The sequence below is a fragment of the Cervus elaphus genome, chromosome 30 (assembly GCF_910594005.1).
Source record: "Cervus elaphus chromosome 30, mCerEla1.1, whole genome shotgun sequence".
Lineage (NCBI taxonomy): Eukaryota > Metazoa > Chordata > Mammalia > Artiodactyla > Cervidae > Cervus > Cervus elaphus.
In genome coordinates, this window is record NC_057844.1 from 25,737,126 (window position 1) to 25,765,071 (window position 27,946).

General features: G+C 39.3%; 1 protein-coding gene across 1 annotated transcript in view; it reads left to right on the top strand.

Annotated features, from left to right (window-relative positions):
* The window catches only part of SOHLH2 (spermatogenesis and oogenesis specific basic helix-loop-helix 2), a 43,398-nt gene extending 17,243 nt beyond the window's left edge, over positions 1-26,155 (top strand). The window contains exons 3-11 of the mRNA XM_043891807.1: positions 8,356-8,417; positions 8,499-8,603; positions 12,426-12,525; positions 14,212-14,322; positions 18,753-18,900; positions 19,068-19,159; positions 19,805-19,926; positions 23,292-23,548; positions 24,967-26,155. Coding sequence (XP_043747742.1) covers positions 8,356-8,417; positions 8,499-8,603; positions 12,426-12,525; positions 14,212-14,322; positions 18,753-18,900; positions 19,068-19,159; positions 19,805-19,926; positions 23,292-23,548; positions 24,967-24,987 — 1,018 coding nt within the window. The 3' untranslated portion in view covers positions 24,988-26,155. The remainder of the gene's footprint in view (positions 1-8,355; positions 8,418-8,498; positions 8,604-12,425; positions 12,526-14,211; positions 14,323-18,752; positions 18,901-19,067; positions 19,160-19,804; positions 19,927-23,291; positions 23,549-24,966) is intronic.
* Positions 26,156-27,946: the final 1,791 nt, after the last annotated feature.

Here is a 27,946-nt window from a genome sequence, read left to right on the forward strand (position 1 = left end):
AGAATATTACATTAGGAGAAAAGAAAGATGGGACTGGGAAAAAGCCAGAGCCACTGGTTACTTGTTAAAGACAAGACAGAAGACAGACCCTGCTCCTGGGGTTTCTTGGAACTTTTGGTCTTATGAATTTCATTGGCTTTCTACTCCGAATATGAACTAAACAAACCAGGCAAATTACCTCAAAGAGATTTCACTTCCAAAACATGTTGTGTACAATCTTCTTTCTGAAGATATGCCTATTTTGCTAATACATCTTTTCAAAAAGTCTCCTAAACATAGAGTATCTCTCATTGAAGGTGCATAGTATATCTCACTTATATAGCATTTTAAAGAATTTACAACAGCTTTATGAGGGCAGGGCTTCATCATTCCTACTTGGCAGATTAGAAACCTGAGGCTGAAGTGGCTTTCATGAGACCACATGGCTTCTGTTCACACAGCTCAGACTAGAATTCTTTATTCTTCCCTTCACGTTCTTTCTTCTAAAAGTCTTTAATGATCTGGCTGTTTACACCTCTGAGATCCCATAAATGCCACACTTACTCTAGACTAGACATATCATTCTGGAAGAGCAGTGGACCAGCCGGGTGGCTGATCTTGCCTCATTCCATGGGCCGGAGTCTAGCCGTGCTCCTCCAAATGTGGTAAAGGCCTCATGTATGCGCATGATTGAGGCTACATTTTGAACCGGATAAGATTAAAGTTATGTTGAAGAACAGGCTTTGTGTCTAGTCACAGTTGTTAAAAGCTTTAGGGACAGAGGAGAGAGCCTCTGTGTGATCCTTCCCTCTGTGGATTCTTTCTCTGCTCTGAATAGCAAAGCTTAAGATGTGTTAGCAGAGAGAAGAAGACAGATAAAGGAGCTAACTATACAGACATGTATATGATAGTTCGGTTATTTTGCTGTGAAGTCATTTGTTTGAAAAGGAAAAAAAAATAGATAATTTGTTGAGTACACTTAAATTTGGTCTCTCTCTCTTTTTTTTTTTTTTGGTCTCATTATGTTATTCTCAATATTCAGTTTAGGTATTGACCAATACTAGATATTCCATACTTTGCTCTAGGTATGGGTGGGTGAGCATACCTCAGAAGGACCATGAGTCCTAACTTTCATGTTCCTCTTTGAAAAAGGGACCAAGGTTTCTTTGTGGAAGCTTTGTGTTTCCTGATACTGACCTCAGCAGCTGGAAATGTCTCTGAAATTCCCGTTCTTGTCCTCAGAACTGTTATGACTTTATGACTTATTGATACCCTTATGGACCATGTTTATATTTTGAGGCTATACATTTTCTTAGGATAATGAGTCTCATGAACACCTTGCCCCATTTATAAGGCATTAAATCTTTATCTTTCCTAGAACACTTTATCTCGAGTTTTGGGCTAACATTAAATGACTAAGCCAAGATAAAGGGTTTCAGCTTAGCTTTTTTATGCCGTATTTTGGATTTTTCCCCTTAGAACTTTGTCGTTGTTCTGTTATATCTCAAAATCTGGATAGGTTCAGGAATATATAGAAGTATTTACCTTACTTTTCTCTCTTTGGGCACTTATGTGCCCTTGTCAGTAAGTAAAAAACTTACTATAGAGTGAAACTGGTCCATGTTTATTTTCAGAGCACATGATCACAAATGTATGTATATCTATAATGCATATCAATTTCTATTGAAAATAAGAATGAATCTACTCTGTTAGCTATATAAACTTCTTTTAGGATAAAATGCAAGCAAGCTCATTAAAAAGATTTTAAAATTTACTCTTGCAGAAGAACTATGGTTTTGGCCTGGGACTAATCATGAAACAGTTTTAAATATTCATAAAAATAATAGTACTTTATACCCTGACATCCTCAAGAATGATGGCACGTCTCAATTATAGGTTGACATTCCTAGTTGAGTTCAGTTCAGTCAGTCATGTCTTACTCTTTGCAACCCCATGGACTGCAATACACCAGGCCTCTGGGTCCATCACCAGCTCCTGGAGCTTGCTCAAACTCGTGTTCATTGAGTCGGCGATGCCATCCAATCATCTCATCCTTTGCCATCCCCTTCTCCTCCCGCCTTCAGTCTTTCCCAGCATCAGGGTCTTTTCCAATGAGTCAGCTCTTCACATCAGGTGGCCAAAGTACGAGAGCGTCAGCTTCAGCATCAGTCCTTTCAGTGAATATTCAGGACTGATCTCCTTTAGGATGGACTGGTTGGATCTCCTTGCAGTCCAAGGGATTCTCAAGAGTCTTCTCAAACACCACAGTTCAAAAGCATCAATTCTTCCGCTCAGCTTTCTTTATAGTTCAACTCTCGCATCCATACATTACTACTGGAAAAAGCATAGCTTTAACTAGACGGACCTTTGTTGGCAAAGTAATGTCTCTGCTTTTTAATATTCTGTCTAGGTTGGTCATAGCTTTTCTTCCAAGGAACAAGCGTCTTTTACTTTCATGGCTACAGTCACCATCTGCAGTGATTTTGGAGCCCCCCAGTAATAAAGTCTGTCACTGTTTGCATTGTTTTCCCATCTGTTTGCCATGAAGTGATGGGACTGGATGCCACAATCTTAGTTTTCTGAATGCTGAGTTTTAAGTCAACTTTTTCACTCTTTTTGATTTTGATGTCATTTCATGAATATATTCTTAATGAGTCAGATGAACTACCACGCAGTGGTAAAGTATTTTAAGATGATCTCAAGATTCATATTCTTGGTTCCAGAATTTCAGGAGTGTTTGACCCTTGGTGCAGGTCAGTTCTCAAAACTGAGCCAAATTCAAAAGGCAGACACTTGGTAATTCAGATGCATCCAGACACTCTATCTTACAAAGACCAGTACAGAACATCAGAGTATGTTGCAGATACATCCACTGTGTTTGCATCCTGTTTGGCATTGTGGTTTTCTAGTCCACGAACTTTCTCTGAGGTCCTTCAAAGTCTGTGATTCTCATGAGCTCAGAGCAGTACAGTGACAGGGAGGGAACACAAAATGTGCTTCCATCTGCTCAGTCAGCAAATCAAGTTTGATTCTGATTTCACTTTTTCCCATGTAGATCCAGTTGTCTGATCAGTTAACTTATTACTTCACTAAGGAAACCCAATCTCATGAGTCACAAGGGCCTTACAGGTCGTCCTGTTATGTCCCCAAATTCCAGGACATCCTTGACTTGACAGTGCTGCTCAGAAAATCCAATTAGCCAGTCTGCATGACCTGAATTCTTGACAGTAAACACTATAACAGCAAAACACCTAAGTAGTTTTTCTAAAAGCTTTATTCTATAAATAAGAACTGAGGAACATTCTAGATGTTTATTGTTTCTAGCCTCACATCATCTGGTGAACCTAACTTAGGGTTGCAGCAGAAATTCTTCTGACAAAAAGCACACTGTGAGCAGGGCACACCAGCCTTCACATTGACTGGAAGAAATCATTGCATTTTATTGCAGGAGCCATATTAGTAGCAAGTAAACTCACAGTTTTCATATTTATAGAAAAACTCTTAATTTTCTCACTGAAAATGGTTGTTGTTTTAATTAATTAATAAAGGATATTACTTGTTACAAAGACCAAACTAGACTACACCAGGTTAATTTGATTGCATTGGGCCCACAGGCAGCATAATGGAAACAGTACTCAGGGAGGCTGCTCCTCAAAAATGACACTGGCTTTTGTCTTTTGAAATCCTTGTGCTATAAAGGAAGTGTATTTTAAAATGTCCCCTGGCTTCATATGGACTTATATGAACCTTTTGGTTCTCCTATTAGATGACAGATTTCAGAAGCCAGCTGGGTTTTTCTGAGGTTCTTTGATCATCAGAGTGTACAACTCGGCTCAAAACACCTTTGTATGATCTTTTTATTTTTTTGTTCCAGCTACCAGGGACTGGACTTGGGGATGGGGACCAGGCTGGGGGTGGGCACTGCTGCAGTGTGAGCTTATAGCAGCCTCCAGTTCCAGAGGGTGCTGGAGATGGACGTGTAGGTGTGGACACTAGAACATCAATACCCAGTCTCATGTATGGAGGAACCATCATGTCATTTAAGCAGTGTATATGGTGAAACATGCTGCTGCTGCTGCTGCTGAGTCACATCAGTCATGTCCGACTCTGTGCGACCCCATAGACGGCAGCCTACCAGGCTCCTCCGTCCCTGGGGTTCTCCAGGCAAGCATACTGGAGTGGGTTGCCATTTCCTTCTCCAGTGCATGAAAGTGAAAAGTGAAAGTGAAGTCGCTCAGTCCTGTCCGACTCTTCATGACCCCATGGACTGCAGCCTACCAGGCTCCTCCGTCCCCCATGGGATTCTCCAGGCAAGAGTACAGGGAGTGGGTTGCCATTGCCTTCTCCGTGGTGAAACATGAGGGGAAATAAATTATACCCCAGCAAGCTGCAGATTTTTAAAATCTCAGGAGACCTCAACTGAGAAGGTGTTCATAAGGTCTCAGAACCTGCAATTTGGCTTTGGTAAGTGAAAGAAGTGGTATCAGTTGGGGTAGAGGAAGGAGATTTTTGTTGTATTTTGGTGTTGCTTAGTTTTGCTTTAAGGAACATTGATTTAGTGGAAAGAGGACCTGTTTTGGTGACCCTGGAAACTAGAAACTCTTTCAGCTTATTGATTTGTACAGAATGTGATTGAGAAGCTGATCTGTGGACCAGAGTGTTGGATTCTGGGACCTCTATTGATTGCTGGGGTTCCTGTACAATTAGGGCCCCACCGGCAGGGGAAGTGTTTGGGTTGGTAATTGATTCTGTTCTCTTGACAAAAATCCAGGAATTCCAACTCTGTAAAGCTTGAAATTCATCAGGGTATAAAAATCCATATATCCAAATCTAACCTGTTTTCTGGTCAGTAAAATCAATTGAAAAGTAGAAACAGGATTATTTCTAAAAGAAGAGAATCTGTTTTTTAAAACTTCTCTACTTCTAGAATATTTTAACTTACAATGATGTATTTTTTCATTAATTTTTTTATGAAAGTATTTTTTATTTCAAAAGTTGGACTAAACTACCCACTCAGTTTCTATCTGTTCAGTCCATTTGTGCCTCCCATCTCATCCTGTTATCCATACCCCTGGTATACTCTACACTTTTTCATCACTTACAAAATAGATATGAAGAGCTTACATCATGGCAGGGGTTATTCTCTCCTCACTATCCCCACCATCCACGCCACACCCCCGCCGCCCATGTGCTAATGGGTCTTTCTTACTGTCACGTCAGTCTGTGGTCAAATTCTACCCTCCCTCCCACTGTTGCGTATTTTGATGGTAGAACAACTTCCTGAGCTTCTCATTGCCTCATAGAAAGCACATGAGGTTTCCCCTCTTTCCTTTCTTTCCTCTCGTCTCTTTCAGTCCACATTCTCTTTCAGAATTCATAGCAAGGAATCAACGCTGAATACATCTCAGTTGAGTGATTGTCACATTTTAGCAATATCCTGCTTGTTTGACATAATTGACTTAGTAAATATCGTGAATCATTTAAAGAAAGTTCTTAGTATGCCTCAGTAGTTTTTCCTCTGTCAGCTCTTGCCTGGATAGCTTACACTGTGGTCTCTCAAATGTATTCTCTGCCACCTTCTGTCAGTTCACCCTGTTGTAGGTAGAGTGGTCTCCCAAAAATGCAAAGAGAATCATGTTACTCCCAAGCTTAACAGTTTCCATTGTCCATCTTATTGTATTTATTTATTGCTCATTTTAATGAAATACTGCATCTTTTACTTGGCCTAAAAAGCGTACTGTAATCAGACTCCAGCCCTGCCTCCCTGTCTAGTTTTGTCTTAAGTGTCTGTCCTTCAGAAACTCTGTACTAGAGCCATCCTGGGCTTCTTTTACTTTCTGGAATTCACCTGCTCGTTGCACTCCCAGGCCTGTACATCTGCTGTTCCCTGTCCAGAATGCACTTTGCTGCTTGTCTGCTTCCCACCCTCCCACAGCCCCTGCCTGTCCTGTGGCTCCTCCTAGCCAGCTGGGATACCTCTGCCTGAAGCTGCAGAGCAGGTTGGTGCCCCAGGCCGTGCTCCCCTCAGACCCCACGGCTTTCCTTTGCAGCACTAGGCGCAGAGTTGCCACTGAATTACTCAACTACAGGCATTTGCTCAGTGTCTGTCCTCTCCAAAAACGTGTTGACTCCACGAGGACAGGGACTGGTCTTTCTGTCTGTTCACGGTATCCCCCAGAGCCAGCACAGAATCTGGCACACAGTAGGTTCTCAGTATATATGGCTCAGATCTCTATACTGTGTGTAATGTAATTTGGAGTGTAGAATAGAGTATATTTACTTTCAAATGCAGATATAAGATGACCAAATATTGTTCAGTGGGGGTTCTTCCAGGTCTTGTTTTAAGGAATAAATAATAACCATATATATGACCATATACTAATAAATGATGCTTTACATATTTAAGAATAGTTTGTCTTCAGCAGTTTTAGCTGTTCTCTTTAAAGTCAGGTTCCAGTATTATCCTCCATGGAAAATCATTTTCTTTTAGCTAATGTCAATGCTCAGTGTCCACCAAACTATCAGAATTCTACCTTACTGAATTCCTAAGTGTAGTTAACAATAATGCCACAATTAAAAAAAAATCATGTTGGAAATCTTCAAGTGTATTAGAGAGAAAAGTACAATGAACTTCCAAGTGCCCATAATATTAATAGTTATCAATATACAGCCAATCTTGTTTCATACCTACCCTCTCCCACACCTCCTTCTCCAGCCTCCCATCCCTGCTCACTAGTAGGTTATTTTAAAGGCAAGGTGGATTATTTTAAAGCAAATCTAAGACATCATTTCCTTTTATCCATGAGAACTTGAATAAGTACCTATCTAAGATAAAGAATCTTTAAAAAGCAATACCAATAATCACACCTAAAGAATTAATAACAATTCCTTAGTATTGTCAAAAATACAGTTGATGTTCAAATTTCTCTTATTTCTTTTTTAAACTGTGAGTTTTATACAAACGAAGATTCAATTTTCCTTTCCTTTTGATTTTTTTCTTTTTATCTTTTCTTTATGTGTTTTATAAAGGGGCCATTTGTCTTATAAATTTCCCACATTCCAATTTCATCCCCATAGCATCTTAAAAAATAATCCTCTTTTTTTTAAATGTCATGTAAACTTGTAGTTAGATCAAGAATCTGGATAAGGTTTTGGCTTATTTTTTTTTTAAGTGAGAATAAAAGTAGTCCATCTTATATTCTACCTAATACATGAGCCATATTTTCAAATACCTGAGCCGTATTCTCAAAAATATCCAGATCATCAAAAACAAAAGTCAGCAAAAATGTCACAGTGCAGAATAGCCTAAGAGAGCCTAATCACTAAATGTAATGTAGGATCCTGGATGGACTCCTGGCATAGGAAAAAAAGTACATTAGGAAAAACTAAGGAAATTGGAATAAAGAATGAGCTTAAATTAATAATAATGTACTGATGTTGGCTCATTAATTGTAAGAAATTTGCTAAACTAATGTAAGGTGTTTGCAGTATAGGAAATTGGGTTTGGGGTATATGGAAAATCTACTGTTTTCATATTTTTTCTGTAAATGTAAAATTATTTTAAAGTTAAAGGTTTATTTTTAAAAAATCACCTCTTTCTCACTTACCGCTTGCCCAGTTTTAAACAGCTGGCATTAGTGGTTGCTATAGAAATGAACTGTAAAAAGACTGTTCTTATTAACAGAGTGAACTCCTGCTCAGAGAAGCCAGGGTTTTGACTAATGATTCAGAATTTGGATTTTCTTGCCCATTAAAAGGAAACAGAGAAGCTAAAGCATCTATTATATATAAAACTTTCAACAGAGCAAGCATGAGTTTCAGAATATCCCCTTTCCTTGTATTTTTCAAATAATCTGTAACTGTACTGTCCACCTCAGCCACACACTGCAGAACCCTCTTTGTGCAATTGCGTGAAATCAAAATGCAACATCTTCTCTTGTAAATTGAAAAAAAGAAAAAAATCCTTCTTATCCCTAGAGCTTCCCTGGTGTCTCAGAGGTAAGAATCCACCTGCAGTACAGGAGATGCAGGAGACTCGGGTTTGATCCCTGGGTCAGAGAGATCCCCTGGAGAAGAAAATGGCAACCCACTCCAGTATTCTTGCCTGGAAGATCCCATGGACGGAGGAGCCTGGCGGGCTACAGCCCACAGGGTAGCAGAGTCAGACATGGCCTTGCAACTGAACAACAGCAGTCTTCCCTCACTGATTAAAGACGCTGCTGTCAGTAAATTTTCATATTAACATCACCGTTTTAAATTCTAATGAAATAAAGAAAATCATCCTGGTGTAGTTACTTCCTAATAAGCTAAATGTATGAATCCCAAGTTTTTTAATGATGATTTTGCTTCATTTTAAGCTTCTTTTTTCCCTTTCAGATTTGGTAAGAAAAAAAATGCACATTTGCTGTTTGTTTTTATAATCCCTGAGAATTTTAAAGGTATGTGCCTGTTGGGTATATTATTTGTTTTTTTCTCCAAGTAGAAATCGTAAGGTCAATATTTAATACAAAGATTCTTAGGTTGTGTTTCAGGACATGGAGCTGATATTGCTTTAACCGAACCACTAACAATGGAAAAAATGAGCGTTGTGTTGAAATACTGGAAAACATATTTCTCACTTACTGGTGAGTGGAAAACAAGTTTCCAAAGGTTTGAAAAATTCTAATTAAAATTCTATGAGAACTGTATTTATACATTTGGCTTTCCACTGATGCCTTTTATATGTTGAGGACTAACTGCATTCTCTATATTATAAGGACATATAGTCCTTGTTTATCACAGTCTGAAGAAAACAACACGCAAGAGGCAACACTACACATGGGCATCACAGATGGTAAATAGCAAAAATCAGACTGATTATATCCTTTACAGCTGAAGATGAAGACGCTCTATATAGTCAGCAAAAATAAGACTACGAGCTGAGTGTGGCTCAGTTCATGAACTCTTATTGCAAAGTTCAGACTTAAATTGAAGAAAGTAGGGAAAACAACTAGACCATTCAGGTATGACCCAAATCAAATCCCTTACGATTATACAGTGGAAGTGAGAAATAGATTCAAGGGATTAGATCTGATAGACAGAGTGCCTGATGAACTATGTATGGAGGTTGGTAACATTGTACAGGAGGCAGGGATCAAGATCATCCCCAAGAAAAAGAAATGCAAAAAGGCAAAATGGTTGTCTGAGGAGGCCTTACAAATAGCTGGAAAAAGAAGGGAAGTGAAAGGCAAAGGAGAAAAGAAAAGATACACCCATCTGAATGCAGAGTTCCAAAGAATAGCAAGGAGAGATAAGAAAGCCTTCCTAAGTGATCAATGTGAAGAAATAGAGGAAAACAATAGAATGGGAAAGGCTAGAGATCTCTTCAAGAAAATTAGAGATACCAAGAGAACATTTCATGCAAAGATGGGCTCAATAAAGGACAGAAATGGTGTGGACCTAACAGAAGTAGAATGTATTAAGAAGAAATGGTAAGAATACACAGAAAACTATACAAAAAAGACCGTCATGACCCAGATAACCACAATGGTGTGATTGCTCACCTAGAGTCAGACATCCTGGAGTGCAAAGTCAAGTGGGCCTTAGGAAGCATCACTAAGAACAAAGCTAGTGGAGGTGATGGAATTCCAGCTGAGCTATATCAAATCCTAAAAGATGATGCTGTGAAAGTGCTGCACTCAACATGCCAGCAAATGTGGAAAACTCAGCAGTGGCCACAGGACTGGAAAAGGTCAGTTTTCATTCCAATCCCAAAGAAGGACATTGCCAAAGAATATTCAAACTACCACAATTGCACTCATCTCACATGCTAGCAAAGTAATGCTCAAAATTCTCCAAGCAAGGCTTCAATAGTATGTGAACTGAGAACTTCCAGATGTTCAAGCTGGATTTAGCAAGGGCAGAGGAACCAGAGATCAAATTGCCAGCATATGTTGGACCATAGAAAAAGCAAGACAATTCCAGAAAAACATCTACTTCGGCTTCATTGACTACACCAAAACCTTTGACTGTGTGGATCACACTAACTATGGAAAATTCTGAAAGAGATGGGAATACCAGACCACCTTACCTGCCTCCTGAAAAACCTGTAAGCAGGTCAAGAAGCAACATTAGAACCGGACATGGAACAACAGACTGGTTCCAAGTTGGGAAAGGAGTACATCAAGGCTGTATATTGTCACCCTGCTCATTTAACTCTATACAGAGTACATCATGCAAGATACCAGGCTGGATGAAGCACAAGCTGGAATCAGGATTGCTGGGAGAAATATCAGTAACCTTAGATATGCAGATGATACCACCCTTATGGCAGAAAGTGAAGAAGAACTGAAGAGCCTCTTGATGAAAGTGAAAGAGGAGAATGAAAAAGTTGACTTTAAAAGTCAACAATCAAAAAACGAAGACCATGGCATCTGGTCCCATCACTTTATGGCAGATAGGTAGGGAAACAATAGAAACAGAGACTTTCTTTTTGGGGGCTCCAAAATCACTGCAGATGGTGACTCCAGCCATGAAATTAAAAGACACCTGCTCCTTGGAAGAAAAGCTATGACCAATCCTAGATAGCATATTGAAAAGCAGAGACATTACTTTGCCAACAAAGGTCCATCTGGTCAAAGCTATGGTTTTTCCAGTAGTCATGTATGGATGTAAGAGTTAGACTATAAAGAAGGCTCAGTGCCAAAGAATTGATGCTTTTGAACTGTGGTGTTGGAGAAGACTCGTGAGAGTCCCTTGGACTGCAAGGAGATCCAGCTAGTCAATCCTAAAGGGAATCAGTCCTGAGTATTCATTGGAAGGACTGATGCTGAAGCTCCAGTACTTTGGCCACCTGATGTGAAGAACTGACTCACTAGAAAAGACCCTGATGCTGGGAAAGATTAAAGGCAGGAGGAGAAGGGAATGATAGAGGATGAAATGGTTGGATGGCATCACTGACTCAATGGACATGAGTTTGAGCAACGTCTGGGAGTTGGTGATGGACAGGGAAGCCTGGCGTGCTGCAGTCCATGGGGTCGCAAAGAGTCAGACACCACTGAACTAAACAGAACTGAAGAAAACAAGTGTGAATAAAATAAAGGGAACCATATGTACTCTACCTGTGGAGAAAGTTTGTCTTCAAAGGTTTAAAATGTGTTGCATAAGGACAAATGCAGTGTTGTAGTTAAGCACAGGGTATTTTTTTGGTTTGTCATTTGTTTTAGTAGCTGCTACCATCATTCCTTAGTCATTTAAATGGACCTATTCATGCTTTGTCATTGTGTGATTATGTAAAAGCCAGCACCATTAACCTTGAGTCTTGTGCTTTGGTGAACACTTGTGTATAAATTATTTTACTTCTTTAAGTTAATAGAGTGATTATCCTTTCTGTTTTAGATTTTTATTGTGTGTTACTTTTTTGGGGGGGGGGGGTTTAGATTTTTATATACAAATAATTGGTGTCAGTGCTTCAGTGAGACCTTACATTTCTAAATTCCTCACCTATACTGTATTATGTGTATTGCCAGCATCTAAACACTTAAGATAATTAAATTAGTTTTAATATGGCTTGTAAAAGGGCAGACTCCAATTTCTGAAATTAAATTCTACTGGAATCATTGTTGATCAGTGACTATTTATGGTTTTTCAAAGTCTGGGTTACAAGCAGGAATCTGTTTAAATTAAGGTATTTTTCTTCAAATGGACCGGAAAGACACTTTAGGGATCGTGATGGATAAGCTCAAACCCCAGATGACACAAGATTCAGTACACCTCTCATTTTTTTAAAATGTTCTTCATTATGGAGGGAAGATGAGTGAGTCTGTTTCGTAGCATTCTAATGGCTCCCAGACTGCAAGTGTCAGAGTTCTTCCTGGGAGAGAAATGGTAACCCTTCTGGACCAAGGGCCTTTTGTAATCTCTCCTAGTTTTGGTTCTCATTGGAAATAGAACAGCTGCTCATCTCCACTTGTCTAGCACATTCCTGTTGGTCATAACCACATCTCACCAGTCATCTCAGCTCTGCTCTGAGGATGGGCAGCCGCAAAACAGCAAAAAAAGAACAACCCCCAAACCAAAAAACAGCACAACCGTCAGATGCTTTGACAATGCACCCACTTACTGAAGACTCATATGCATTTTCTGCCTCTGACATTTACCTGTAAATAATAAGTAAGCTCAGTTGAATGCATTTTAAGCACACCTATCACTAATTAGTAGAATCTGGTTAAAGGAGGCTGCTGTGGAGTAAATTGTATGTAGTGTTGTAATTTTGCTTTCTTACATGAGTTGTTCCATGCTTCACAGGCTGAAATCTATAAATTACTTTTTTATTTTAAAAGCACTGCTTTGTAAAATCTATTGAGTGAAACACAACAACTGTTTTTGATTAGAGCTTGCATGTGTGATTGACATCATCCTCACCAGTGATTTTATAACTAAAATGGTTCCTTTTTTAAAACTTGCAGTTAAGAATGAAATTTCTGTGAAGCCTGAAGAACCTGAGTTGCCTCTGCCGAAGTCCTACAGTGAACACCTGGGATATTTTTCTACTGATGTATTTGCTTGGTTAGTTTTTGTTTTCCTTAACTTTTTCCTAATAGCAATTTTTGCTGTGTATGTTAATAGCAATTTTTACTGTGTATATTTCATTAAAAAACATTTCTGGAGGACGTATTGATTGTGGAACAGCAGCTCCAGTGCTGGGGGTGATGCAAAAGAAAGTATCTGTTTTGTGGAAGAAGGATACAGCTTGTTCTGTATTTCAGAATCCTGAGCTGCCACTGAGGGTGCATATTAAAGAAGTATCCATCTCAGTATAAGGAAGCACTCCACAGCCACAGGGGAGCAGGTTGAATTGTCATGTAGTAAGTTACCCATCAGGTTCCCTGATAGCTCAGTTAGTAAAGAATCTGCCTGCAATGCAGGAGATCCTGGGTCAGGAAGATCCACGGGAGAAGGGATAGACTACCCACGCCCATCACTGGACACCTTCAAGTAGAGACTGGGTTAAATAAAAGCAGTGATGTTCAGACTTTGAAAACAATGGAATCCTGAGCTGTTATCCGTCTGCCGCTAAGCTTTTCCCCAATGTCTTTCCTGAACTATCCCCCTGTTTATTGAAAATGAGCCTTTAAAGACAGTCTCTCTGTCTGTGTCCCTCTGGGATATTAAAAGTAGCCTTCAAACCTGCAGAGGATAGGCCATTGAACCTGAGGGCCATTTCAACCCTTTTAGTTCTAACATTGAGTGCTTGTAAAAATTCTATATTCATTAATTTGTTTCACTTGAAGCTGATTTCCAAGGCGATTTTTAAATAGAGCATTTGACTATAAAGAATGGACAGAAGTGCTGAGGATTTGGGTGATGGCAGTAAGAATTTTGAGTCACTTCCAGAATTTGTAGAATGTGACCATCTACTATTTTATACAAGGAGGAGACTTGGCACCCAGTAAGTGTGGTTAAACCAGGGACGCATTCACTTCAATAGTGCAGAGTTAACAACAGCTTTCTTTATCTTAAGATTTTAACCTCAAAGAAATTTTCTGTGTTAAACTTTTTTCTGGGAGTTGAGGTTGGGAAGGGTTTTGGAAGGCTTTGTGATTTTCTTATGTTACTTAAAACGGCTTTTTGAGCTCTCCTCATCTTGTATCTTTGTTTTTCCTCACTATCTTACTAGTATAAATAAAAGTAAATTTTCAAATGAAGTCATTTGAAAGTAATTTATTTATCTTCAAATGAAGAAGATAATGTTAATTTGTAAGTTTCTTAGGGAAATATATTTTTAAATCAATTAAAAGCAAATCTAGAAAAATAGTAGAGCCAGAAAATATCCATTAAATGACGCATTTTTACATGGAAGGAAACTGCACCAGTTGCTGATCAAGCTGGAATAGTGTATCTTGGCCTTCTCCTCCTCTGTACTGTTTTCCTGTAATGCACCTTTAATACAGTCATGTAATTTGGAATACTTATAATCAGTGAGGTTAGAATATTTTAGTACTGTTTGTGTCTGTTATTTATCAGTATCTCAGAATTTTGGATTGAATTTATGATAATCTTGATAATAAATTCTTCTGAAATAAAATATTCTGTACCAGTTACATGAGGTAAAATGCTTTGATAATTACTGCACCATTGTATAAAGCTAGGGATTTAGAGAAGCATCCTTTGACTAGTGTATTGGTGAATATTTTACAATTGCCTCATAATTTTCCTTTTAAATATATGGTACAATTTTTTTCTTGTTTCTAGCTCTGAATCTCTAAGAAATGACATTGGACTTGATTTAAAGGCTCCATTGTCAAATTTTGAGAAAAGAAAAAAGATTTCTCTTCTTCATTCAAGCAAGGAAAAGCTGAGAAGGTAAATTTTGATACAGCACCCCCCCCCTTTTTTTTTAGCATTATTCCTTTGTAGGAAGAAATTACTTTCATGAATTTCATAGTTTTTTATAGCATTGTTAAAAGTTAGTGTTAAGACTTCTCTTATGGTCCAGTGATTAAGAATCCACCTGCCAATGCAGGGTACTTGGGTTTGATCCCAGTCCGGGAAAATTCTACGTGCTACAGAGCAACTAAATCCATGTACCACAACTACTAAAGCCTGCATGCCTAGAGCCCATGCTCCATAACAAAAGAAGCCCGGCAGTGAGAAGCCCGGGCACCAGGAACTAGAGAGTAGCCCCTGCTGGCTGCAACTAGAGAAGAACCTGCAGGCAGCAGCAAAGATGCAGCGTGGCCAAAAGAAAAGTCATCACTGTGAAACTAGTTTATCTGGCAACTGAATATATGCTGCTCACTCATTCCACTTATTTAGCCATTCAGCAAGTAGGTGTGAGTGTAATGTGCCAGAATATGATTGGAGAATTGAGATAAGAAATGTTGCCTTCAAGGAGCTCTTAGCCTAGTGCTCAGACAGACTTCTAACAAAAATATTTAGGAACAAAAATGCATAAAAGACATGTAATATCTGTACAGTGGTCACTCAAGATATTGCTGTGATAAACTAAAAACCTAAATCATGCATTATACATAATTATGAATTAAACCATTTATGTTATTAAGACCTCAGTCCTCACTAAACTGAAATACAATTTTATTCAGATCTAGATAATTTGAGTAGTTTTTTGGGTTTTTTTTTTGGAAAAAGTTGACAGTCTAATTCAAAACTGTATGGAAAGGGCTCTGAATATAAAAGGCCTTAGAATAGAGCAATCTTGAAAACATCTAACAAAATTGGAGTGTGTAAGCTACCTGGCTTTAAGACATAGTATACAGCTACATTTATCATTATTTTACTAAAATGAAGATGGACTGATAGATAATAGAACACAATAGCCCAGTATTAGACCCACATATTTTGGTCTCTTAATTTTCAGCAAATCACCAGAGCAAACAACTTGGGTAACAAAAGTCTTTTCTATAAATGGTGCTGGAACAACTGGACATCCATGTGAAACAAATGATGAAACTTGACCCCTTACTCATATCATGTGAAAATTAACTCAACATGGAGTATAGACAGGGCTGCTATATAAAGCTAGAGCTGTAAAGCTTCTAGAATAGGGCTGTTCAGTAGAACTTTCTGCAGTGTTAGAAGTGGCCTGTATCTGCTGTCCAGGAAGGTAGCTGCAAGTCATATTATTGAGTATTTGAAATGTGGGTATTGCAACTTAGGAAATGAATTCAAATTTTTATTAATTTTTTATGAATTTATATTTAAATAGATTCATGTGGCTCATAGGTAATGAACTGAAAGCTACAGTTCTAGAAGAAAATAAAAGTTAATGTTTTCACTAGCTGAGGGTAGGCGATTGTTCCTTATGACACAGAAAGCAATAACCACAAAAGAAACAGTAGATGAATTAGGACTCCTCAAAATTTACAACTTTTGCTTTCATAAGACCCCACTCAGAAAATAAATAGGCAGACTACAGACAGGGAGAAAAGATTTGCAAAACAAATATATTGGCAAAATACTGACACTAGAATATATAGAGAACTCCTAAAGTTCAATAATAAAAAGACCTGCATAGGTAAATTATTTGAACAGACACTTCACAAAGGAAGATAAAGTGCCTAATAAGCAGCAGAAAAAAATGCTGAATGTAATTTGTCATCATGGAAATGCACATTATAAAACATGAGATACTACCACATATACCTCAGAAAATCCAATATTTTAAAACTACAACTGACAATGTTAAATGTTGTCATAGATTTGGAACAACAGGAATTCTCATACACTGATGGTGGGAGTGTAAAATGGTAGAATTTGGGGGAAAGTTCTAAATTTATAAATTTATAAAATAGCCCATTGATTCAATTCCTGTACATTTACTAAGAGAAATAAAATATGCATTCACAAAAAGATGTATAGAAGATCTAGTAGTTTTATTCCTAATGATCAAAAATTGGAAATAGTGGAAGTGCTGATTAATAAGAGCCTGAATAAATAAGTTATGGCATATTTATACTTTGGAATGCTATTAATAAAAAAGCAACAAATTACTGACATAACAGATTATCTTGGATAAATCTCAAAAACATTATGCAAGTGAGAGAAACCTTACATAAAAAGACACATGTTGTGAGATTTAATTTATATGAAGTTAAAAGAGAGGCAAAAATCAATGTGAGAGGGAAAAATATCAGATATGTGGTTTCCTTTTATGGGGAGTGAGACTGACTAAGAAGGGACAGAAGGAACTTCCTGGGGTCATGAGAATGTCGGTGAGGTGGCTCGTGCCACACAGCTTTGTGCATTATCAAAGCTCACAGAATGGCACCCTTAAGATTGGTGCATTTTATTTTATGTAACTTTTACCTGAAAAGAAAATAATTTTAACTGTAGCTCATAATACGTTTAGGGGTTTAGTGTGCTGAAGTCTGTAATTTACTTTGAAATACTTCAGTGTAATGAAATGGATTGATGTCTGACCATTGGGATGATTCATATATGACAAAGCATGGACAGTAACTGTTCACTGTGGACTCCAGGTTATAGGTATTTAAGTGCTCCCTGTACAAATTCTTAATTTTTTCTGCTTTTAAGGAATAAGAATTTTTAATTCTCTCAGTCTCCCTGTATGTTTGAACATTTTCCTAATGGAAGAAATGTTTAATATGATTTTTCACTATAAAAGTGATATATGCCCCACAGATACTTGGAAAATGTAGAAAATAAAAGGAAGAAATAATATGTTCTATAGTCCAACTATCTAGAAATAATGACTAATTGACACTATTGTCTCTTTTGGCCTTAATGGCTGTAATCATATTTTATATGCTATCTTCTATCTTGTACTTATATCCTATAGAAATACCCTATTTCTCCCTAGGAAGCTTTATATCCTTTCCGAGTCCAGATAATATTCTGCTGAACTAATATCCTCTAGCTTACTTAAGCATCCACTTATTTTGTGTCTTTAGATTGGTTTTCCTATTTTACTGAAAAGGAAAGTGAAGTCGCTCAGTTGTGTCCGACTCTTTGCGACCCCGTGGACTGTAGCCCTACCAGGTTCCTCCATCCATGGGATTTTCCAGGCAAGAGTACTGGAGTGGGTTGCCATTTCCTTCTCCAGGAGATCTTCCCGATCCAGGGATTGAACCCGGGTCTCCTGCATTGTAGGCAGACACTTTACCGTCTGAGCCACAGGGAGGTCATTTTACTGAAGGGCTACCATAATGGGTATTCTACAGAAAGTTTATTCTGTGTTTGCAGTCCTTGTAAGTGAAAGTACCCTATGGAAGGGTGTATGAAGTTTCAAAGCCCTTCATCCATGTGTCAAATTGTTGACACTTCCAACCCTTTTACAGAATGGTCCCTGAGACATTTCCACGGAATCCCCAAAGCTTAAAGCCCAATTAAAATACCAGCCACTGGTCTGGAATATTTGAGTTATTCATTGGCTATATGTCAAAGTGGATTTTTTAATCCATGTATTTTTGTCATTCTGAGGTTCAGAAAGGTTTAGTAACTTGCCTAAGATCCCAGCTAGAAATTGGCAAAGCCACCCTTTGATCCCATTTATGTCAAGGCAGTATTCAGCACAGAACATGCTTAAGAATGTTTATTAAATGAAAACTTGGATAACTGAAGGTTCCAAAGGCTTCGGTCAGTTTGGTGTTACATGTCCTATGTATTTCCCTTCAGAACTATGAAAGACTTAGGTGGGTTTCTTTCTGGTATGAGCCTGGACGTCATTCTCATTTGCATATTGGTTTATTTGTTTTGCTCATGTGCCCGCCTTGTGTAAAGGAAGCAGGCTTTTGATTTTCCTTTGGACACTTCAGAACACAGTTAAAGCCCATGTATTTCAAGATGCTAATTGTGTGTTGTTGGAATTGTGGTCCAGATCAGAGTGACGGGACTATCCCATGGACTCTGTCTTCCAGGTGTCTCTCTCGTGTGGGTCACAAAAGGATTTACCCATGTGGTGTGTGATTCTCTCCTCTGAGGGTTGCGTCGCCTGTGGATTTCCGTAGGCAGAAGGGGTGTTCTCTGGTGTCCTCAGTGTCCGGGCGTCCTGCACACCCACAAGGACAAGTGCGCTGGGCTGCCATCAGCACAGACGCTGTATTTGGCAGCATATGAGCCAGCGCCCCAGGAAGCTGTGATTCCAGGGGCCGTGGAGGCTGCTGGCTTGTGGGGACATGGTCTTCCTCTGAATCGGAGACCAGAAAGGGAGGGGCTGGTTCCTTTATAAACAGACCCAGGAGGAAGATCGTTTGTCCTTGTGACAGGAAGAAAGTGGACTAATTATTCCTTACTTGTCACACTTCTCTGCTCAGAGAACGAATCAAGTATTGCTGTGAGCAGCTGCGCGCCCTGCTGCCATATATAAAGGGGAGAAAGAATGATGCGGCTTCTGTCCTCGAGGCCACAGTTGATTACGTGAAGTTTGTCCGGGAGAAAATCCCTCCAGCCATCATGGGCCAGGTGTGCAACTCTCAAGCCCTTGAATTTTATCCTCATAGACAATGCTTTAATGCTGTAGTTTCCTTTCTTTTTGTTTTATGATTGGAAATGTATGTCTGTTTGTATATTTTGAAAAACATCTATAGCTATCTATTGATAAAGTAGGTCTCTGTCTGTCTGTTTCTTAGATTACAGAAGTACTTCAGAGCAATAGGAAGTTTTGTAAGAAACAACAAATGCCCATCCAGCTATCTGTCCCAGGCACAATCATGGGACAAAGGTATGACAATCTGAATCTTGTGAATCCAAAGTCACCTTGTTATTTTTCTCTGATACTAATGCTAGAAACAAGACAGGCACTGAACCCACCCATACTGAGAACTCAGGCATCTACTAAGAATCAGTGAACCTTTCCCGCTGCTGATGTGCATCACTGAATTACAGTGGATAAAATATATAATAGTCTCAGGCCTGGGATCCCTTCATGACTTGACTCACTCTTAATTTCTTTTGTTGTTTCTTTAAACCAGACTTCACAAGTAGTGCCTGTGGTGACTGACAGTGTATTCATGGCATGATAGATTCTAGCATTCCTCTGTGACCAGGGCAATCCAGCCTCATTTTTTTCAGTTAGGAGTCCTTAAAGAAATTTCTAGTGTAAAGGGTGGTGTGCCAAATGAATGCTTCCTTATTTAAATTGATTAGAATATGTAAACCAAGAAAAACTCTTAACAAGGAAAAGTAAACCTTTCCTTCATGTCCTAAATAACCATCCTGAGTCCTAGTCTATGCTTTGCTCTAATATTTAATACAGAGTTTATCTCTGTGCCTTTTAGAACTCGAATGACAGAAGAGCAGTTCAACTCAGCAATGTTCATATCCTTTTCTTTGAGAAATGCCTAAGGAATGTTTTTTGTCTTCTCAGGGAAAACAGTGTGCTGACCAGCACTTACTCACCTGGGACGGGCATCAGATTCCTGACTAACAAGCACTTGAATGTGTATTCTGTCCCTGCCTCAGGGGGGGCCTTGGATGAAGCTGTGAGAGGTGAGCTCTGCCCGCTGCTCTGCGGCTGTAGTGTATGTGGGCTTGTGTGCGTGTCCTGCTCACCCGGGGCTCCTATGTAGCCACTGCCGTAACCACGGGATGAGGCGTAGCTGGGAGATTGCACCCTGGGTCCTCTGGTGCTGTCCGCTAGAAGGACACAGCTCGCCACAGGCATTTGAATAGTCTTATCCCAGAGGGTGGGCTGAAAATTGACTATCATCACCAGAAAGTTCATCTTGCTCACAGATGACGAGCAAACTGGTGACTGTGTGTATTATGTGAGTAGAATCTAAAGCGAGGGAAGTATTTTTGTTAATTCAGTGCTAACAGTGTATAGGCAGACTGTGGATATATTGTGAGTTCTCTTCCAGGCCACTGCAATAAAATGAGCTTTGCAATAGAGTCACATGTTGTTTGATTTCTCAGTGCATATAAAAATTATGTTTACACCATACCATAGTCTGTTAAGTACATGATAGCATATGTCTTAAAAGTCTCATGCATGCCTTAATTTTAAAAAGTTTCATGGCTTTAAAATGCTAACTGTAATCTGCACTTTCAGCAAATACTAGTAGTGATATCAAAGATGTGACAGTGTCATTGAGGTCATGTGCATATTGTGGGGACATAATAGAGACCACATGAACAAATGGGGTTACTGGGATTGATGTCAAAAGTCAAAGGAGAAAGGGGCCCAAAATAGGATACAGCCCTCCTTGCTCATGTATCAGCCTCAGGGTGTTTGTTAGTCCTTTTAGATTTTTTTCCTGACTTAGTGGGGAGGGAAGGAGAGAAGGAAAAAGTAGCCATGAGCCATGGTTAAACTGCTTAGAGTAGCTCTGGCTGAATGTCACAAAGAATGATTAAATCAGCCCAGATTAGATCAGAGAGGGACCAGGCCACAGGCACATGCCTGTCAGTGTTACTTCTTATACAGACAGTACTTCTGCATTTTCACTCTTCATATGCTGCAGAATCTCTGAAACACTCTCCTCATGCATTCAGGCATGAGGAAAGGCATTCAGAAAGGCATTCAGGCCTTTCTGTGCCCCCAGATTTCTTGGTTTTATATCACCTAAAGTGACTGGTCCAAGAAGAAACAAATCTACTAGGACCATAGGCTTATGTCAGGTTCAGGCTGGAGGAGACCTCGAAGGTCATTGAACCAAACTCCTCATTCTGATTTTATTTAAATAAATTTTTTCATTTGAAAGCAATATTAGTCCTTTACTAAAAACCAGCTAGTAGTAGTCATATACAGATGTGAGAGTTGGACCATAAAGAAGGCTGAGAACCGAAGAATTGATGCCTTCAAATTGTGGTGCTAGAGAAGACTCTTGAGAGTCCCTTGAACTGCAAGGAGATCAAACCAGTCAATCCTAAAGGAAATCAGCCCAGAATATTCATTGGAAGGACTAATGCTGAAGCTCCAATATTTTGGCCACCTGATGTGAGGAACCAACTCATTGGAAAAGACCCTGATGCTGGGAAAGATTGACAGCAGGAGGAGAAGGAGGTGACAGAGGATGAGATGGTTAGATAGCATCACCAACTCAATGGACATGCGTTTGACCAAACTCCGGGAGATAGTGAAGGACAGGTGAACCTGGAGTACTGCAGTCCATGGGGTCGCAAGGAGTTGGACATGACTTAGCGACTAAACAACAATAAAACCCAACTAAGATAATAACTTCATTTTTTAATGTATTTCTTTCAAGTCTTTATATATATGTGCATGTGTGTGTGTGTATATATATATATTTTTTTTTTTTTTTTGGTAGTAATACTATAGTAGTAATCTTCTATAGTATTGGTCTTCCCAGTGGTTACATATGGTTGTGAGAGCTGGACCATAAAGAAGGCAACATGCCAAAGAATTGATGCCTTTGAACTATGGTATTGGAGAAGACTCCTGAAAGTCCCTTGAACAGCAAGGAGATCAAACCAGTCGGTCTTAAGGGAAATCAGCCCTGAATACTCATTGGAAGGACTGATGCTGAAACTGAAGCTCCAGTATTTTGGTCATCTGGTGCAAACACCTGTCTCATTGGAAAAGTTACTGATGCTGGGAAAGATCAATGGCAGGAGAAGAGGGCATCAGAGGATGAGATGGCTGGTTGGCATCACTGATGCAATGGACATGAACTTGGGCAAACTCCGGGAGACACCGAGGGACAGGGAGGCCTGGCCTGCTGCAGCCCATGGGGTGGCAAAGAGCTGGACACGATGGGGCAGCTGAACAACAACAACATAGTAGTAATCATATCAGACCTCCGATTTTGTCTCTGACTTTTTTACTTAACATTGTGTCCTGTACACTTGTATTTTGTATTATGCAGCTTTTATCACCAGTTTAATGGTTTTAGTAGTTTATCCAATGATTTATAGAATAGTTTTCTTGCTACATTTAATGTTTCCAGGTTTGTGGGGAAAGTGATTTTATACATAACATTTCAGAAAATACATCTCCGTATATGGATTTTTTCTATATTTTGGACTTTCCTTGGGCTGGATGTAAGCACATGTGTAGCTGGCCATGCATGTTGCAGAATGGTTTTTGAAAGAGGAATGGAACAGTTGGAATCAGTTAAGTCTTTCAAATTGCACTTTCACCACTTAGGCCAGTAAATTGAAGGTTAGAGAAGTTAAGTGGCCACCTATGATCGCCTGATTTCTGTGATAAATCTGACCTGTAAACCAGAAGTGCTGATCTTAGTCAGCATTTAGACTTCATTAAGCTGCTTTTACTTGTCGTTTTCCATAAATTTATGTACACTTTTGCTGAAACGATTTTTTTCACAAATATTTCAGGTCCATTTGTATTTAAAGTCGATATAAAATTATATTCCTTTACTTTCATTTCTTTTAGTGTCCCGAAGAAAATAAATATTCACAGCATATGGACTACATTGTTACCATTCACTAGATATTAAACATTTTTTCTGCCTTCTAGTTACTGTACAGAATAGAGCGATATAACAGTATAACCCACTCACTGATGGAAAAATCAGTGACCAAACTACTTGTGGCTGAATGGAGTTTTTCTTTCCAACATTCTTCCTTGCTTCATAGAATTGGTCACTTATTATGATAAAAGACACACACACACATACACAGGCAGAGAGATCTGATGCTTCTGTAAAATCTCTGTCTTTAAATGACAAGTGAACACTAATTTATAGTGTTTGTATTACACTAAATGTCACTACCAAAAAGTTCACTTTGTTTTTTTCATCAGCATTTGAGTGTCGCAGTATCTTAAGTTTGTACCGTGGGGAAATGAAATAGAGGGTGATTTATTTCAAATACAGTAGTTCAGAGTTATCAATTTGCATATACTGACGGATACTCTTTTTTTATTAAAGGTCAGTCCAGCTCTGCGTCAGAGAACGCTATCGGTGATGTGTATAAAACCCGAATCCCCAGCACAGCTCTGTCTCTAAATTCCTTCCACGCTGTCAGATACTATTCTAAAGTGGTCCCTTCCTATGACGCAGCTGCCGTAACAAATCAGAACACTCCAGTGCATTTCCCAACAGCTGTGCCCAAAGTCTCCAAGTTTCTTCCTCAGCACTGCAATTCTGTGCTGGGCCAGGCGTGCACAGCACACCCCAACTGTCTGGTAAGTCTCCTGGGGTCTGTGGGTCAGACCGGGCTCTTTCATTCCAGCCCACAGGGGCCCCTGACATGCATCTTGTTGCTGACGCTCTGGGTTAGAAATCTCTCAGACTGGGGCCATGGGAGGCAGCCCAGGCACTGGTTCCCAGGGCTGCCCAACGGCTCTCTAGATACCCAGAGTCAGTCTGGACGTTGCCCTGCTGCTCTGACCGGACGTGACCTAATGGAACCTAATCTCCTCTAGCACCCCTCCTCACTGCTCCCCACCCCACCAGCCTCATCCTCCACTGGCCCCATGGCTGGCTGCTGCTTTATCTCTAGGCCCCAGTCACTTACACTGTATGAAAACCTGTTCTTGAAATGCCAGCCAGGCTGGTTTCACATCCCAGGTGTCTGCATACCACAGATATTTATTGAGCACCTACTGTGTTCCAGCATTGTGCTAACCACCGAGAATGGAGTGTCTAAAGATAGACCACGATCCCTGCGTTGATGAAGCTGAGTCTCATAGGGTGCAAACGTAGAAGCAGACAGTGGTGATGTGCATTGGAGCATGTAGGGGGAGACCCCAGTGTATGTAGTGTGACACAGATGTGGGCAAGGTTAGGGACAGTGTGTCCCTGGAGGAAGTACTATCTATGCTGAGATCTGAAGAGTGAGAATTAGCTCAGGAGAGCAGTCAGGATTTGTGAGTGAGGAAGGGAAAAGCATTCCAGGCAGATGGTTCAGCATATATAAACCGTGGTATCTTCATTTTGGGCAAGAATTGTGCAATTCCAGAGGAAGACCCAAACCAGACTTGCCTGCTTAAAATAGACTCTCATAGCCTTAATATAACTGTCAATACTTTTGTATATTAATAATAGTTAACATGTTTTGAGCACTCAGTAAGTAATGTGTACTTAATACAAATACCATACGTATTAATGTGGGTTATTTGATGAGCCTCTGACAGTCATTTGAGGTAGGGACATCATTTCCATATGACATCTCTAGAGTAGGAATAATAGTGACTTTCCCAAAAAACATTTAAGAAAACTATTCTAAAGAGCATTAGAAAGACATTTTAAAACATGAAGTATCTACAGATATAATACTGTTGCTAATAATCATTAGTATACCAGTCTGAAAACTAGAGTAAATTTTAAAAAAAAAGGATTGTAACATTATTTTTTTAAAATTGTGACCTACACTTAACTGTATGTAGTTTTTGTTGGAGAATTGTTCCAAGAATATAATTACTTTTAGTAACTATGAATAATACATATTTTAAAACCTGTAGGCATATTCACCTAAAGAGTTCATGGTTTTACAAATTATTTCCTATTGCTTGAGGACATAGAAAATACATTTGTGTCATTATGAGTAAGAACAGGCCAGGATTCAATTAATGTGTTTTTTGTTTTTTTTTCACCTTTGCAGCAACAGTTTTGGGCGTATTAATAGCACATGTTTGAAATTCACTCTAGACCACCTGTTGGGTGCCGTTTGACAATACAGGAAGAATGGAACAAAGAATGATCTTGAAAGCTACACCCAGAGACCTAATATCAAAAGGGTTTGCATTGTATGGCTTCTGATAAATGTGCTAAAAGCTTCTGCAGGTAGAAAGAGAGGCAGCAAGAGTACTAGCTAGCCATAGGCTTTTATTAATACTTCGCTTCATACATACTTGGATCTCCCCCAACCAAAGTGCTCTGAGAACAAATGGCCTAGGTGACCTGGACACTTTTTGTTCTCAAAAAACATTCCACAATTTTTGCAAAAAAGTACATTATAAAGAAGATCCACAATTTATGCAAAAATTACGTTATAAAGATCCACATAGTGCATTGATGTTGCTAAGTACAGATATTACAACTTGATTCTTATTTTTAGTATCACTGTGAGTTACTGTCACTTATTTCTATGTGGTATCTTTTCCAGATTTGGCATTTTAGAGCATTTCCTTCATTATTCCCACTAAGATACCTTAATTTGAGAGATGTGTTTACCTCCTCACTTGACTACTAATGAATAAACTGACGTGTTTATTTTTGCATTTCACCTTCCCTTGAGTGAAATGAGAGCTAACAGGTAAATGTCTCTTTCTGGATCTTTAGTTACAGATTAGCAGGTTTTTCTTTGTTTTCCATGTCCTTCTCCCTATAGGCATTAGAAAAGATTGTTGGAAATAAGGGGAGGAAAATGTTTGTTTTATATTTCACTGAAATGTTCTTATGCATAAGTTTTATTATTAAAGGAAATATTCAGTTCTGATACTGAAAATGATAACCCGTTTTTGTTCTGTTTAATGAATACGTGTTCCCTCTTTTAGTAGTGCTATGTAGGGAAATTAATTTTACTAGATTTTTGAGCAGTTTAAAAATTAGGCATAGCCTACATTTAATGTTAAAATGTATAACTTTTCTTTGAGGATGGCAAGATGATGGAATTTGTAGATATTTGGCAAACTTGATAAAGGAACTAGAAGTTTCTAACTAAGATTCTGTGCTTTTTATTATAAACATGTGCTGGACTCTTGCTGTTGGGAATAGTAATGGCTTTGACATCGTAGGAGAACCTGTTGAGGTGTTTTGAGCACTGGGATGACTTCCTGTGTTCACAGCCGGTGTTAGTTTATACTGGGACTTGTTCTTTGCATCAGCATTTCCCTCAATGCATGCATGCACCATGAGACACAGTTGTGGCTTGGAATTCTATAATACTTAGAAGGGTGACACACAGATCCCATCCACCTGCAGTTTTCAGTCCCCCCTTTTTTTTTCTCTTTCTATGTGAAGAAGAGGCTGCCAGATTCATCTTTTTTTCAGTGCTGGTCCCCATGATCCTTCATGCAAGTGTCCAAAATTACTTCCAGTACTTGAATTTTATTTTTAATAAATTATGCTCTTCTGACTAAGTTCAGCTGTCAGCTGGGGAGGAAAGGTTAGTTGGGCCTCAGCTTGTAAAACTAGAACATGATTTTCCTTTGTAAAGTCAGGATGACTGGTCATGAGACAGTTGCAATGTTGTTTTCACAATGAAAAAGGTACAAAGAGTTTGTTGAGAAAAAGTGGTGGCTTGAAGGTTTTACACTGATGATTACAGCAGTCCCTTCCCCAGATAGGGATCAGGGGCAGAAGCAACTGTTTATTGAGCCCTTTCTGTGGCCCAGGCAGTTTAGGAGATATACCTTTGAGGAGAGGGACTTAGCTGTACTAGCCTCTAGACCCTCCATGTCAGCCATCTGACTGGTTAGATGGATGGATGCACAGGTGCTTGGATGGGTGCCTGGGGGAAGGAGGAGCCAAGAGGAAGGAGTCATCTGAACATGGGTGATGATCCTGAGAAAGGAAAGAAGAAGACATGGTCAGGCACTTAGGGACCCACTTGAAGTCAAAAGAGAAGGAAGAGTGGAAGTAGATACTTAGCCATCCATCAGTATAGCTTTTACAGAGAATGTATCGCTACTCTGTTTACACCTATTTCCTGCCCCTTAACCATGCTTTTCTAATAGATGAGTTGGATGGTCTCCCAGCAGAGCAGACATGGCAGTAATTGGGAGTGTTTGCAAACAAACTGTTGTCTGTTCAATGGAGAACAGTCAGATGTTGAACAACGCAAAAAATCATTCTGTTATTTATTAACTTTCCTCTAACTATTTATTTGGCAGACTTTGTCTTATTTTTTTTTTTTTTTAAGACTTCTTTTTTTGATGTGGACCATTTTTTAAAGCCTTTATTGATTTGTTACAATATTGATCCTGTTTTGTGTTTTGGGATTTTTTGGGCCCCGAGGCATGTGGGATCATAGTTCCCAGCCCAGGAATTGAACCCACACCTCTTGCGTTGGAAAGCAAAGTCTTAACCACTGGATTGCCAGGGAAGTCCCATGGTAGGCATTGTCTTAAATGCTGGGAAAACTATATAAGGCGTTGTCTTTTTTTATGTTCTATATATAGGCATTTAGAATCTGTTGGGAGGGACAGGTTGGCTGAAACTGCAGTGGAGTTTAGTGAGTGCTGTGCAGGGGGAGAATATGAAGTTCTCAGAAGCATTGCCCACAGCATCTGGGGATTCACAAGAGGCTATGCAGGTAGTGGTGTCTGTGGGTGTGTGCTAAGTTGCTTCAGTCATGTCAGACTCTGCAACCCTGTGGACTGCAGCCTGCCAGTCTGCGCTCTCCTCTAAAACTGGTAGTGACATGACTTATCTAATGAGCTTGTCGTGAAGATTAAATGATGAAATATGTGAAAGCTCTTAGAATGGTGCCTGGCACATAGTAAGCATTTAATACATGTTAATTCATCATATGATTGTCATCACCACAATTATAACAGTGATTAAGCTAAGATTTTAAGGGCCTGTAGGCATAAACTAAGCCAAGCCGTGGAGATTTGGGGACTGGTTAGGGAGATGAG